Consider the following 13,868-nt stretch of genomic DNA (forward strand, 5'->3'; position numbering starts at 1 on the left):
AATTGCTAATGAGTTAGATTTTCTAGTATAGATTGATAATTTTGTTCCAAACATTACAAGATTTGCCCTTCATACTAATTAATATTGAAATCCAACAGAAAGGGGAAATGAAATTGCACCATCTCCAACCATAATCGTGTGTTCACCAGATGGTAGAGGAGTGTAAGCATTGTAATCAACAATGCCCAAGCTCTTACAAATGTTGAATTCAAACTCTACATTCCTTGTTCCTCCTGCTGGCACAAACACCCTTTTGAAACCAATCACTTACTTAGCATGAGTCCCTACAATTCCAGCCGGCAGCTTCGAGTAAACCAAGACGACCTTGGTCCCATCCATGGCTCCGACGTTCTTGACTTGAAGGTGAAACTGAAATTGATCCTCACAGCTCAAGTCTTCTACTAGAATTGCTGTGCATGGTGGCTTATGAGTATCTGTCATGTACTCCATGTCACGGCAGTGTGTGCCCTCGCCTAATTTGTAATCTCATGCTGAGTGACATGTATGAGGGAGCTAGTGTGTAAGTGAAGCTGGAATAACTGAGACCATAGCCAGAAGGACAAACAACCAAGCCATTGAAGAATTTGTAGGTTCGACCAGGATGGTCATTGATTGGTCTCAGTGGCATGGATGTCATTGGCAGCACACTAACATAATCTCCTTCAAACCATGTAATGGGCAATCTTCCTCCTGATCTTGATACAGTCGATAGGTACAAAAATTAGAGGAAAATGGATTGTGAAAGGATGAATCAATAGAGTTATGTAACGGAACTATGCTAACCAGGATTGTACTCCGGTATAGCCCAACCACCTTCTTCTCTAGGGTTCCAAACGTAGATGAAGGGAAATATTATTCACGTAAAGCAATCTAATTATCAATTGTTGTTGATGATGTGATAGGTAAAAGAAATATTTTAAAGAATAATTATATGATTTATTAAGTATTTTAAATTATTTTTAAATAGATAAAGATAATATTAATTTATAAAAATTAAGATATATTTTTATATTAATAAGTTAAAACTCATTTTTCTTATTTTATTTTCTAATAATGTTAAAATTAAATATAAAATTCAATATTTTTAGCAAATATTTGAATATTATTAAAATTACTATAATACCTAAGTCTCAATCAAATCATATCGTGTTTATAATTTAGGTCTTATTACTTTATACTTAAATCTCATTACTTTATACCCGAATTGTCTGGTCTATAGATCGATACTTTTATTCAATTATTTAGATTTCATCAAACATGTTGAATAATTAGATTAAAACTTCTATAATTTTGCATTAGATTTTGTCCTCCAATAACGACCCCCGAATTGGCTACACACTTTTGAAATAAAATAACAAGAAAATCGAACTTATAAAAACCCAAATTAAATAATTTCAACTCAAAATAATTAAAACTTTGTGTACCAATGCATGACAATTGCAGCAGCGGAAAATCTGGGAGCACAAAAGATCAATGAATAGGATCTAGTGGGAGGTTTCGGTTTGAGATGTATAAAATGAAGAAAGGCGGCAGGCAGGCAGAGCCGCAGAAGATATAGAGGGAGAGGGAGAGGGAGAGAGAGAGAGAGAGAGATGGGTGTCAGCAATGTGAAGCAATGGAGCAGAATAGTGAAAGAAGCGTTGGACAGAGCCTTCTTCACAGCCAAGTTCCTCTGCCTCCTTCACGTCTCCAATACCTACCTCTGCACTGTGGCTCTTGTAAGCAAAGCCACCCCCCTTATTCACTTCTACTCTTCCTCTCTACAATTCCTCTTATCGAGCATGATTCGCTGTCTGTAGGCCCACGGCCCCAGCATGCTCCCCACCCTGAATCTCTCTGGGGATCTCATCTTGGCCGACCGTCTCTCCGTTCGTTTCGGCAAAGTGGGTCCCGGCGATATCGTCCTCGTTCGATCTCCTCAGAACCCTAGGAAGATTATCACGAAGCGTGTGGTGGGCATGGGAGGGGATCGCGTTACTTTCTCTGTGGATCCCAAGGACAGTCGCAGATGTGAGACTGTTGTTGTATGAACTGCAATCTGAGTGTTTTCCTTTTTCTTCTTCCCTTCTTTTTTTTTTTTTTTTTTTTTTTTAGAGTTTTGGGTTGATGGGTTTTTGGAGTTGGTGTTGCTAATTTCGTTTCTGTCTATAGGTTCCAGAGGGGCATGTTTGGATTGCGGGAGATAACATATACGCTTCCACTGATTCAAGGAATTTTGGTGCTGTTCCTTATGGTCTGCTTCAAGGCAAAGTGTTCTGGAGGGTTTGTCTTTTTCACCTATTGATTTCATTTCATAATACCTTTTTTTATAGGCTACTTCATTTCATATTACTTTGGGGTTATATTAAGTGGAATATAATTTTTGATTGCCTAGAAAACTTCAGAATAGAAAAGGATAATATTTTGAATCATATGCCTAGAAAATGATACTTTGAATCATATATTTTATGTTACTTTGGTTTGAATAGCATGCTATGAGTAAATCCCCATTACACTAGGCTTAATTTGCTGCAGGTTTTTGTTTTCTCAAATCCCATAAAAAATGAAAAATCTAAAATTTAAAATTTAAAATAGTTTTAATTTTAACCTTGTCTCAGCAACCAAATAGTGTATTAGTGAAATAAATTTGCAGTCTTGTTCAGTCTGCTACCATGGCCATTTTGTTTCATTAGCAAGCATCCGTCACAAATTAATATGGGCTTGATATATAATGTCTTCAACAATAAAGGTTGGGTAATGGCATCATGGCAATTCTATCTCACTTTTTACCACTGTGGCTAATTTGTTGAGTAGAGAGTAGAAGAATGTGATGTTTTAAAGAGCTTTATGGTGAGGACAGGCAGGAAAAAGGTGACTCATTTATAGTTCACTGTGGAAATATGGGATTATGATTTGTAATTAAATGCCAAGATTAGAGGGATTGTGTTAGAATACTTTCTATTTTTATGGATGAGAGAATCTCTTCTTGTGTTAGGATACTTTTTATTTTTATGGATAAGAGAATCTCTCCTAATTAGTTATTGTTTCCTTAGAGATAGTGATTGTGCATATTATATGGCTTAGATTAGGAATCCCACTTGTATATATATAGGTCACTTTGTATTCAGTTTTGACACAGAAAAAAAAAGAATATTTTCTTCATGGTATCAGAGCATTCAGATCTAAACCACGTATAAAAAAAAAAAATCATCTTTTTCCATGGAGAGCAGAACGGAAGGATCAAACTCGGAGGTGATGTCCAGACTTGAAGCAGTTCACTCCGGCAGTGCCAGCACCACAGACGGCATCATTCTTCCCATAACAGGTCATAAACTCAATGGGCAGAATTTTATTCAATGGGCTCAGTCTGTTCGGATCTTCATCTGCGGGAAAGGTAAGGAAGAATACCTTACGGGAGCCATTGTTCAGCCGAAGGAAGATGATCCAGGATACCGAACCTGGAAGTTGGAAAATAGTATGGTGATGTCTTGGTTAATTAACTCTATGACCAATGACATAGGAGAAAACTTCATGTATTATGGCACAGCAAAGGAGATATGGGATGTAGCTAGAGAGACCTACTCCAACATCGATAATACCTCGGCGATTTTCGAAATCAAGAGTATTCTCCAGGATCTTCGACAAGGAGATTCAACTGTTATCGAATATTTTAATATCCTTACACGGTATTGGCAACAACTCGATATTTATGAAGAATTGGTTTGGAAGTGTCCCGAAGATGGACTCCTATACAAGAAGGTCATTGAAAAGGAACGCATCTACAAATTTTTACTTGGCCTTAATAAGAATTTAGATGAGGTACGTGGTAGAGTTCTAAGTATTAAGCCATTACCTAGTGTTAGGGAAGTTTTTTTTGAAATTCGCAGAGAGTAAAGCAGACAAAAAGTGATGTTGGGAACCCAAAATTCCTCCAAAAATCTTGAGAACTCAGCCCTAGTTGCACGAGGAACCCAATCCAACAACAACAACCACCAAACGAAGAAGAATCGTCCATGGTGCGACCATTGTAGAAAACCTAGACACACGAAAGAGACTTGCTAGCATCTACACGGTAAACCTGCTGATTGGAAACCTTCTCGGCCACAGCAAAACAGAGAAGGCCGGGGTTACACCGCTACAACCGAAGAAGACACATCTGGCACTAGCTCAAATCCTGGACCGTTTAGCAAAGAGCAATTAGAGGCACTGCAGAAAATGTTCCAACAAACTCTTCAATCAACTGGAACAACTATTGGTACCGCATCTGTAGCCCAGAAAGGTATTTTTTCCCATGCCCTAAATGTTAGACAGGAAAATCACACTACATGGATAGTGGACTCAGGAGCTTCAGATCACATGACTGGGAATCTCATGGTTTTTCATGAATATACTCCTTGCCATAACAATTCCTCTATTCGAATTGCCGATGGAACCCTTTCTAGGGTATTCGGCACAGGTTCAGTTATTATTTCCAAGGATATTACTCTTCACTCCGTGCTCTATGTTCCGAAATTGGATTGCAACCTATTGTCTATAAGTAGACTAACACAGGATCTTAATTGTGTTACTAAATTCATTCCTCACATGTGTGAATTTCAGGCCTTGAACTCTGGGAAGAGGATTGGCAATGCTGAGGTGCGTGCTGGACTTTACCTTCTGAGAGCTGAGGAAATTCAAAGGCTACCAATGAAGACTGCTTGTGTAGTTTCCAACCCTAGTACCAAGACGGATAGTGTTGTTATGTTATGGCACTACCGATTAGGTCACCCAAAATTTTCCTATCTTGAAAAACTATATCCATCATTATTCAATAAAAATTCCAAAAATTTTCAATGCGAAATATGTCAATTGTCCAAACATACTCGCAACTCCTATTCCATTCAACCATACAAACCATCTCATCCTTTTTCCTTGATTCACAGTGATGTTTGGGGGGCCTCTAGAATCAACAACATTACAGGTTCTAGATGGTTTGTCACCTTTGTTGATGACCACACTCGAGTGACTTGGGTATTCCTTATGAAGAAGAAATCAGAAGTGAGGGAAATATTTGAAAACTTCAACAACATGGTTCAGACGCAGTTTCAGGCAAAAATTCAAGTCCTTCGGACAGATAATGCTCGAGAATACTATCACAACATTCTTGGGTCATATCTTCTGGAGAATGGCATCGTACATCAAAGCTCGTGCATTGATACTCCACAACAAAATGGAGTTGCAGAAAGGAAAAATAGACATTTGATGGAGGTTGCACGATCCCTCATGATAGCTTCAAACGTGCCTAAACAATTATGGGGTGAAGCTGCACTCACAGCAACCTACTTGATCAACCGAATGCCTTCTAGGATTCTTCAATTTAAAACCCCGTGTCAAATCCTCCTTGCTGCATATCCATCCGCTCGAATAATCTCGTCTATCCCAATCAAAGTCTTTGGTTGTACTGCTTTCGTTCACATCCATAAGTCCCAACGTAGTAAACTTGATCCAACAGCCACTAAATGCATCTTTCTCGGGTACTCACCAAACCAAAAAAGATACAAGTGCTACTCTCCAACAACCAAGAAATTCTACACTTCCATGGATGTCACTTTCTTTGAAAATCAACCCTTCTACCCCAAAACTGCAATTCAGGGGGAGAACTGGTCCACAGATGAATTCCAATTCTGGGAAACCGAAATCAGCACTACTTCTCCTTTGAGTTCATCACTGCCTCCTCAAACAGATACTACTCTTTCTGTCCCCGAAAACAATTCCTTGGATGTCCCTTCTGTCACACCTAAGTCAACTACACAAGGCAGTAAAGAGGTAATAGTTTATTCTAGAAAAAATTTAAAGGAAAAGCCCGAGAAACCTCCTCAAAAGGAGCCCGAGGACAGCACTTCACCTGAGCAGAACTAAGAATTGGACCAGGATCCAAGCAACCCAAACTCATAACCAGGTAACACAATTTATGATCTAAATTCCAGTAATGACTTTGATGATCTTGATCAACCCATTGCTTTAAGGAAAGGTGTAAGATCCTGCACTCAGCATCCAATCAATAATCATGTGTCCTATGGAAAGCTTTCACAGAATTTCCAAGCATTCATCACTTCTCTTGAAGATGATCGTATCCCATCCAACATCCAAGAAGCACTTCAACAACCTGAATGGAAGACTACTGTTCAGGAAGAAATACAAGCATTGGAGAAAAATGGGACATGGGAAATCTCAGAATTACCAGAGAGTAAGAGGCCTATTGGATGCAAGTGGATATTTACCGTGAAGCACAATCTAGATGGAAGTATAAACAGGTTCAAGGCTCGACTAGTAGCTAAAGGATTTACTCAATCCTATGACATTGATTATGAAGAGACATTTGCACCAGTAGCAAAGCTCAACTCCATCAGAGTGTTATTGTCAGTTGCAATAAATTTGGACTGGAATCTGCACCAACTTGATGTCAAAAATGCATTTCTCAACGGAGAACTAGAAGAGGAAGTCTACATGAAGATTCCACCTAGTATGGAAACTCCAGAAAATTCAGGAAAAGTGTGTAAACTGAGAAAGTCCCTATACGGTCTAAAACAGTCACCTAGGGCCTGGTTTGATCGACTGACTAGAGTTGTGAAAAAACATGGGTTCATCCAATGTCAAGCAGCTCACACACTGTTTATGAAGCACTCTAAGGAAGGTGAAATGACTTTGTTCATTGTCTATGTTGATGATATTATAATTACCAGAGACGATGAAGAAGGGATAGGGAATCTCAAGAAGCTGCTAGCAAGAGAATTTGAAATCAAAGATCTTGGACAACTCAGATACTTTCTTGGCATGGAAGTTGGCAGAACTAAGGAGGGAATTGTGGTCACGCAAAGGAAGTATGTCCTTGATCTACTTCAGGAGACTGGAATGCTAGGTTGTAAGCCAGTGGACACGCCTATGGATCCTATTGGTAAGATAAAGATAATGACAGTCATCCAACTGAAAAAGACAGGTACCAGAGGTTAGTAGGAAAGTTGATCTCCTTAACTCACACAAGGCCCGATATTAGTTTCGCTGTGAGCATGGTAAGCCGCTACATGAACAATCCCACTGAAAGACACATGAAAGCCGTATATAGAATTTTACAGTACCTTAAAAAGAGCCCGGGTAGAGGACTCTACTTCAAGAAAACCTCAAGTAGGGAAGTTGAGGTATTCACAGATGCTGATTGGGCAGAATCCTTGACAGATCGGAGGTCAACTACTGGGTATTGTTCCTATGTGTGGGGAAACTTGGTGACTTGGAGAAGCAAGAAGCAGTCCGTAGTGGCGAGAAACAGTGCAGAGGCAAAATTCAGGGCAATGGCTCATGGGATATGTGAAGGAATGTGGCTCCAAAGAATACTCAAGGAACTTGGAATTATATCAAACTCCACTATGACAGTTTTGTGTGATAACAAGGCTACCATAAGTATTGCAAAGAATCCAGTTCAACACGACAGAACCAAGCACGTGGAGATAAACCGTCACTTCATCAAGGAGAAACTTGAAGGGGGAACAATCAGACTTATGTATATTCCTTCAAGTCGTCAAACAGCAGACATTCTGACAAAGGCACTTCCAAAGGCCACCTACGAAAACATGAAAAGCAAGTTGGGAATGCTAGACATCTACTACCCAACTTGAGGGGGAGCGTGGAAATATGGGATTATGATTTGTAATTAAGTGCCAAGATTAGAGGGATTGTGTTAGGATACTTTCTATTTTTATGGATGAGAGAATCTCTCCTTGTGTTAGGATACTTTCTATTTTTATGGATGAGAGAATCTCTCCTAATTAGTTATTGTTTCCTTAGAGATAGTGATTGTGCATATTATATGGCTTAGATTAGGAATCCCACTTGTATATATATAGGTCACTTTGTATTCAGTTTTGACACAGAAAAAAGAAGAATATTTTCTTCATTCACTGATGACACCATCAAAGTAGAAAACTTGCAAAACCCCAACATATGCTCATGTTTTTTGGACATATCTTATGCCTCAAGATTAATCTTGACAAGAGGACTCTATTAGGCATCAATGTTAGTCGTGAGTCAGGACCTCTTAACTGAATTGGCCTCCTTCTTAGAGTGCATAGAATAGTGTCTTATTTTGTACTTAGATCTCCCTCTAGGGAGAAACCCAAACCCCTCTCTTTTTGGGACCTTGTGTTAAATAAGATTTCCTGATGCTTACAAGGTGGATAAAAAGCTTACATATTTTTAGTTGGTAGGATTACTCTTCTGCAATCTATATTGTCTCACATTCTGGTCAAAGTGGCTTCTAGAATTGAAAGATTGCAAAAGGATTATTTTATGATCAAGAGTTAGGGAAAGAAAGAGAGGCCAAAGGTAGTATCTTATTAGGGAAGAGGGTTTTGGTTTAGGAAGGATTTCCTGGCAGAATAGTACCCTATTAGGGAACTAGTTGTGGAATTCCATGAGAATTGAATGCTTTATGGTATAGGGTTATTTTGATTTTATATGGGTCACACCCTAAGGGATGGGATGCCAACATGGTGGTCAAGTGGTTATGTTGATGCTTTTGGAGCCTTACTCATCTCATTTGTTTCTTTGTAGGAGATGACTCAATTTCATTTTTTTTTTTTGGGGAAGATATTTGGTGGGTTAACAATCTCTGTTTCCTTACTTTTGATTAGAGTTATATAATGAATGGTATTATGGAGGATAAGTAGTGATTCTTTTACTTCTTCTATCATAAAATTTTCCTTTTCCTCACCACCATGGAATTTGGATTTGATCTCTTTCCTCCAACCAATTATATTTGGAATTTAAAACCCCTCCTAAGGTTATGCCCTTCATGTAGCTTTGGTCAATAAGAAAGTCATGCAAAAAACATGCTTGAGAAGAAGAGACCTTTTAAAAAGTCCTTTGTCCTGATCATGTTATGTGCTTAGCTAATAGAGAAACATTTGACCACCCTTTTTTTTTTGTACATTTTCCATTAGCTTTTGGAGATCTATCATGAGTTGTTCACATTTGGTGGGATTGATTAGGTGCCCTCAAGAAGTATGATGGAGATAATGGTTATTTCCTTAAAGAGGTTTTGGTGGTCTTCTGAGAGGTTAGATTTTTTGGCGTAAGGCTAGCCTCATTGTGATTTGAACTATTTGGTGAGAAAGGAATGCCAGGATATTTCATAATAGAAGGAGATTTGTTGAGGCTTTTGGAACTTGGTTTATTTCCATATTTTTTAATGGAAATCTGGCAAAAATGTATTTTTTGGTACCCCTCTGAGCCTGTGAGTGCTAGATTAGAATCACATTATAGAGCCAAGAAGTTGGGCGGAAAGACTTAACCTAAGTGGTTTCGAACTTGTGTGGGCTCTATAAAAAGTTTAATTTTGATGTATGTTCCTCAAGTACCACATCAAAACTGGGTTTGGATATTGTGGTATAATACTGGATCATTTTCCAAATAGATGGGAGAAGGTATATCTATTAAGATAAAGATTCAAGTTATTTTAGAGGTAATGTTACAGGCCAAAGTTTTGAGGTTTTCAGACTTATGGGTTGAAGTTAACTTTGACATTGCCATTTATTGGATATCCAAGAGGGAAAGAGATCCATAGAAGTATGGTGGGTTAATTCATTAAATTATTGATGTTGCAAACAACTTGAAATGTTATTTTTCCCTTAGGCTCGTTGTTTCTAACCAAGAAATGGATCATTTTGGCAAGCAAGGGGGTAAGCACTTGGTGTCCTATATCTGAGGGCTTTTAATCTTCTTTAGATATGCGGGCTTGGGTTATACGTTGTTTTGGTTTCCTTCATAAGATATGTGGTTTATTTTGTTTTCTTTCAAAGCTACACACATAGTTTTCCTTTTTGATCAGTTTTTATTTTTTATTTTTTGGTCAATCATGGAAAGTTCTATAATCCGTCTTTGTATTCATTGTAGTTGCTAAGTTCAATGCAATGATTTATTTGATTGCTGATTATTTAGAACAAAAATGTCTGTTGTAATTGATTAAGCTTCCTGTGGATCATGTTCATACTTATTCCTTGGTCAGATCATCTTTAAAAGTCTAATAATATGTTAAGATGAAATGAACTTCTAATACAAAGTAAAGTCTTATATTATTAGAGAGCATTTGAATGGAGATGGCTCCTTCATGTAAAAGTTCATTGTTTAGAATGTGACCATGGAGTAAAAATGGAGCCATAACCACCTGCCATGGTGCAGATCAAATATCGGTTGCTCTTGATATGATGACAATTTGGATTTCTTACCATCATTTGAGAGGTTGTCATTCAATTGCCCCATTCAATTTTTGTGGATGTATGCACGGTTTTGTTTTATTAATGGAATTGAGAACTGTAGAAGTTCTTGACATCTGGTTGCTGAAGTGCTGAATACATTGTAGCCTTATGCTTTTATTCAGCAAGTTCCAAGCCTAAGGCTGAAGGAGGGGGAATGTTGTGTCAGGTTGACAGATAATTCATTTAGTCAAATCCTTGAGGGCTTCATCTGTGTAGCCAATGTTGACAACAAATAGTTTAGCAACGCTTTTTCATGGATTCATTTGAGCTGGATACAGTGATTGAAACGAAAATTGGGTTCAGTTCCATGTTCTGGGTCTTGGGATGTCACTTCTACATTGTTAAAATGATTTTAAGGATGTTGCCTATAAAATAAAAAGATAATTTAAAAAAATAATAATAATAAGCATGTTAAAGCTCAGACATTCATGACTCATTTTCAACTATAAATGTTGAATATTGAATGATTACTATTTTGCAGAAATATCTCAAATTCCTGCTTTAAGTCTATAGTTTTAACAATTCTTCTGAACTTGACCTTTATGTCTATAGATATGGCCACCTCAAGGTTTTGGATTGTTAAGACACGTGAATGAGTAAATCTTGCAAGGTATGGTCTGTTAGCTCTTTGTCCTAGTAATTTTTTATCTTGGAATCCATATGGATCTCTGTTTGTAATTTGGTAATTTCTGGTTGTGTCTTTGTCTAGAAATGCGGATAAGACATATTTTCAAAACATATAGATAAGTTTCATATAAAAAATTTTCAATGTTTCAGTTGAAAAAAAAAAAAAAAACATGCAGCTCACAATGGTAAAATGCATACTATTTTTGTTACTATAAATTAAGAGTATTTTACATGTCAATACATCTATTAGGTTCCAATTTGCAATTTCCTATTGTGTAAAATTTTGCCTTTGATTTCACTTTACTCATTTGCCATTTAATATTAGCAAAATGTATGATGAATAGGCTTTTCGTATCATATAAGACATAAATAGGGAGCATTGGATTTTGAGCTCGATATAAAGAAATCTTTTATGCAGGATGAAGAAAGCAAGGAAGGTCCTCTAAATGCTTTCATTTATCTTTGTAGTACATTTTTTTTTTTATTGGAAAATGACAATTTATTAAAAACACCTATGAAAAGAGTGGAGCACTCCTCAAAGTGAAGAGAAAACTAAATGACCATGACAATGACAATCCTAGCAAGATTCCAAACAATAAAAAAAAATTAACTAAGATAAAATACTGTTACTGAAGACTTTCTAAACCTAATGAAAAGAGAATAAGGAAAATACTCTTTTAGAGATTGATCAAAGTTCTCCAAGTCTTCTAATGTTTTATGACTTTGCTCCTGCCAAATGGTCCAATTGGGACTAACTTCCAAATCTTCATAAAACTCTCATACCACCCCAATACGACACCTCTGACTGAGAGTGGAGAAGCACCCATGAGAGGCTGAGAATAGTAAATTAGCAAATACAACAAAGCCAAGTTTTACCACAGTTGATTGGGACATGGCACGTTGATGGGCTTAACCTCCAAATCCTCCTTTGCTTTTTCCATACAAATGTCTCATGCCACTCTTAGTAAAACCCTTCTCACCCACCATGGAAGTGCCCACAAGAGACCAAAATAAATGCCACTACATATGAGCTTTACCACTGTGGATTAGGATATGGTTGGTGGATTCTTCACTGCTCTTGCACAGACAACACCATGTAGCCAACATTCACAGCTCTTCTCGTAGTATGGTCCAATACCAAAAATCCTTGCCCAACAGCCTCCTAAGCAAAGTACCTTTTTTGGATGTACTCAGACCCCACTTCCTTGGCCGGCCATTGCCCATTGTTAATTTAGTTCTCACACAAAATTCTGCCAGACCTCTCTTTATTGCCTTATACAAACTCACGCCGTGTCCTTCCCTCTCACTAGAACACCAACCACCATCTTCTTCTCCGAACTTGCGGACCCTCCAACACCATTAAAACAATGGCATGGTTTATTATTTTTTGAGAGAAGTTTATGTTAATTTTCTTAAAAGCTCTAGATAATTGTGAGATTCTGTGTGCTCTCTGAATTGTAGGTTACAATTAAAATGCGACACACAGGCCATTTTTGTTTTCTTGTAAAGCATAAAATATTCTGTACCCTCTGCTGTCTACCATAGAATATTAATAACCATGATCCTTACTTAGAATTTTCTCTTTTCATTAGTCCCATCAACTAAGATTACATTGTCATCAAATGACATTATCATGGGGCCTCTTTCAGACTATTTCAGTTTTTACATGCCTCTCCTCCACTCTTCTTACGCTAGTTTCTAACTCATTTCAATGTGCTTGATCTCATTGAATGTTTTTTAGTTGATCTTGATCCTTCTTTTTTTACGGAATCAACATTTTAGATGCTAGATTTAAGACTATTTAATACCCTTTTTTTTTTTTTGAAAGACCCATAAAAGCATGGAACTCCTCTACGAACTCAAAACATCTCCTTGCCAAATCATGAAGTGCAACCAAGACCTCGTCAAAAGCCTTATCAAGGTCTACACTACCTCCACACCAGTATATTTAAACCTGGTCTTCTGACCACCGTGTGATTATAAGTACTGAAAGATGATAAAAAAAATCAAGGCCATGTTAAACATTGGCAGATCAAGCTTTTTCTCTATATTTGTTACAATTTTATTGAATATTTCCAAAGATACAGATATTAAATTGCCATCTTAGAATCTGGCTTAACTCATCTTAATTTTATGAAACAAATGTAGTCCTTGTTAACACAATTTTATGAAAAGTTTGAGGCTTGATGTGTACTGATGCCTCACCTGTTTATGTTTTGTAAGGTTCAACCCTTAATCTAATTGTGATTTCCCTGTTTCTTTTCCAATCGCTTAGTATAAAATAATTGTCTTCCTGTAGAACTGGTCTCATCTGAAGCCAAAAATTGGAGCAAAAAGAAGTTTCAAGAGGGTAATCTGCTTTGCCGGTCCTCTAGTTCAGGGAAATAGAAAGTTTTTTGAGTTAATGGTGGAAAACTTGCAGGGAGGCTGGTTTGGTTCTCCTTCAATGCATTATTGATTAAAGCTGAGATGCAACATGGATAAGAAGGCTTTTTTTTTTTCCCCTTTATTGTCTCTCATCTTGTGGTTGTAATTTACTAGTTGCAGCCTTCTGCATAAATTGAATAAACTTTACTTAAATACTCATGGTGCCCAGTTCACTTATTTCAGTTTAATTGCTAACTCAATAATTTGCTCATCTTCAGGTGGATCTGAAAAGATTCCATTGTGTTCCATAACTTCAGCTGCAGATGAGTTCTCTGTATTTGTTGATGTTGTGTTGATCATGCAGAAACTTGCTTAGATGCTATGTAAAACCCTATGTACTTGCTCAAATTTCCATGGATCATCAACACACCATCATGTTTTTCCGGCAATGTATTACAGTTGAAAATTAAAAGTGTTAGATAAATCAACTTAATGGCGTAATATGAATTAATGACTTAATATAACTTAAAATCATCTTAAATTATTAAGTTTTATCAAACATCCTCTAATTCTCCCTCATCGTAGAGCTCCCAGGGGTGTGAAAAAGAG

The 13,868-nt window shown here is 37.3% G+C and overlaps 1 protein-coding gene across 6 annotated transcripts; it reads left to right on the forward strand.

Moving 5' to 3' along the window:
* The first annotated feature begins 1,200 nt into the window (after window positions 1-1,200).
* Window positions 1,201-13,747, forward strand: LOC100258854 (mitochondrial ATP-independent inner membrane protease subunit 1a). Of its 6 annotated transcripts, none has more exons than XR_009466733.1 (6): window positions 1,360-1,718; window positions 1,800-2,024; window positions 2,152-2,262; window positions 10,818-10,874; window positions 13,196-13,242; window positions 13,315-13,530. XR_009466733.1 is itself a non-coding variant. In XM_002275507.5 (5 exons), exons 1-4 carry the CDS (start codon window positions 1,593-1,595, stop codon window positions 10,863-10,865), a joined length of 510 nt encoding a protein of 169 aa, XP_002275543.1. In that variant the 5' UTR covers window positions 1,201-1,592; the 3' UTR covers window positions 10,866-10,875; window positions 13,192-13,530. The 6 variants fall into 6 exon arrangements, 4 of the variants coding, with proteins under 4 accessions (XP_002275543.1, XP_059596077.1, XP_003633025.1 ...); XR_786753.3 differs by having other exon boundaries at window positions 1,362-1,718; window positions 10,818-10,875; window positions 13,192-13,242; XM_002275507.5 differs by having other exon boundaries at window positions 1,201-1,718; window positions 10,818-10,875; window positions 13,192-13,530.
* Window positions 13,748-13,868: the final 121 nt, after the last annotated feature.

The sequence above is a fragment of the Vitis vinifera genome, chromosome 10 (genome assembly GCF_030704535.1).
Source record: "Vitis vinifera cultivar Pinot Noir 40024 chromosome 10, ASM3070453v1".
In the NCBI taxonomy this organism is placed as follows: domain Eukaryota; kingdom Viridiplantae; phylum Streptophyta; class Magnoliopsida; order Vitales; family Vitaceae; genus Vitis; species Vitis vinifera.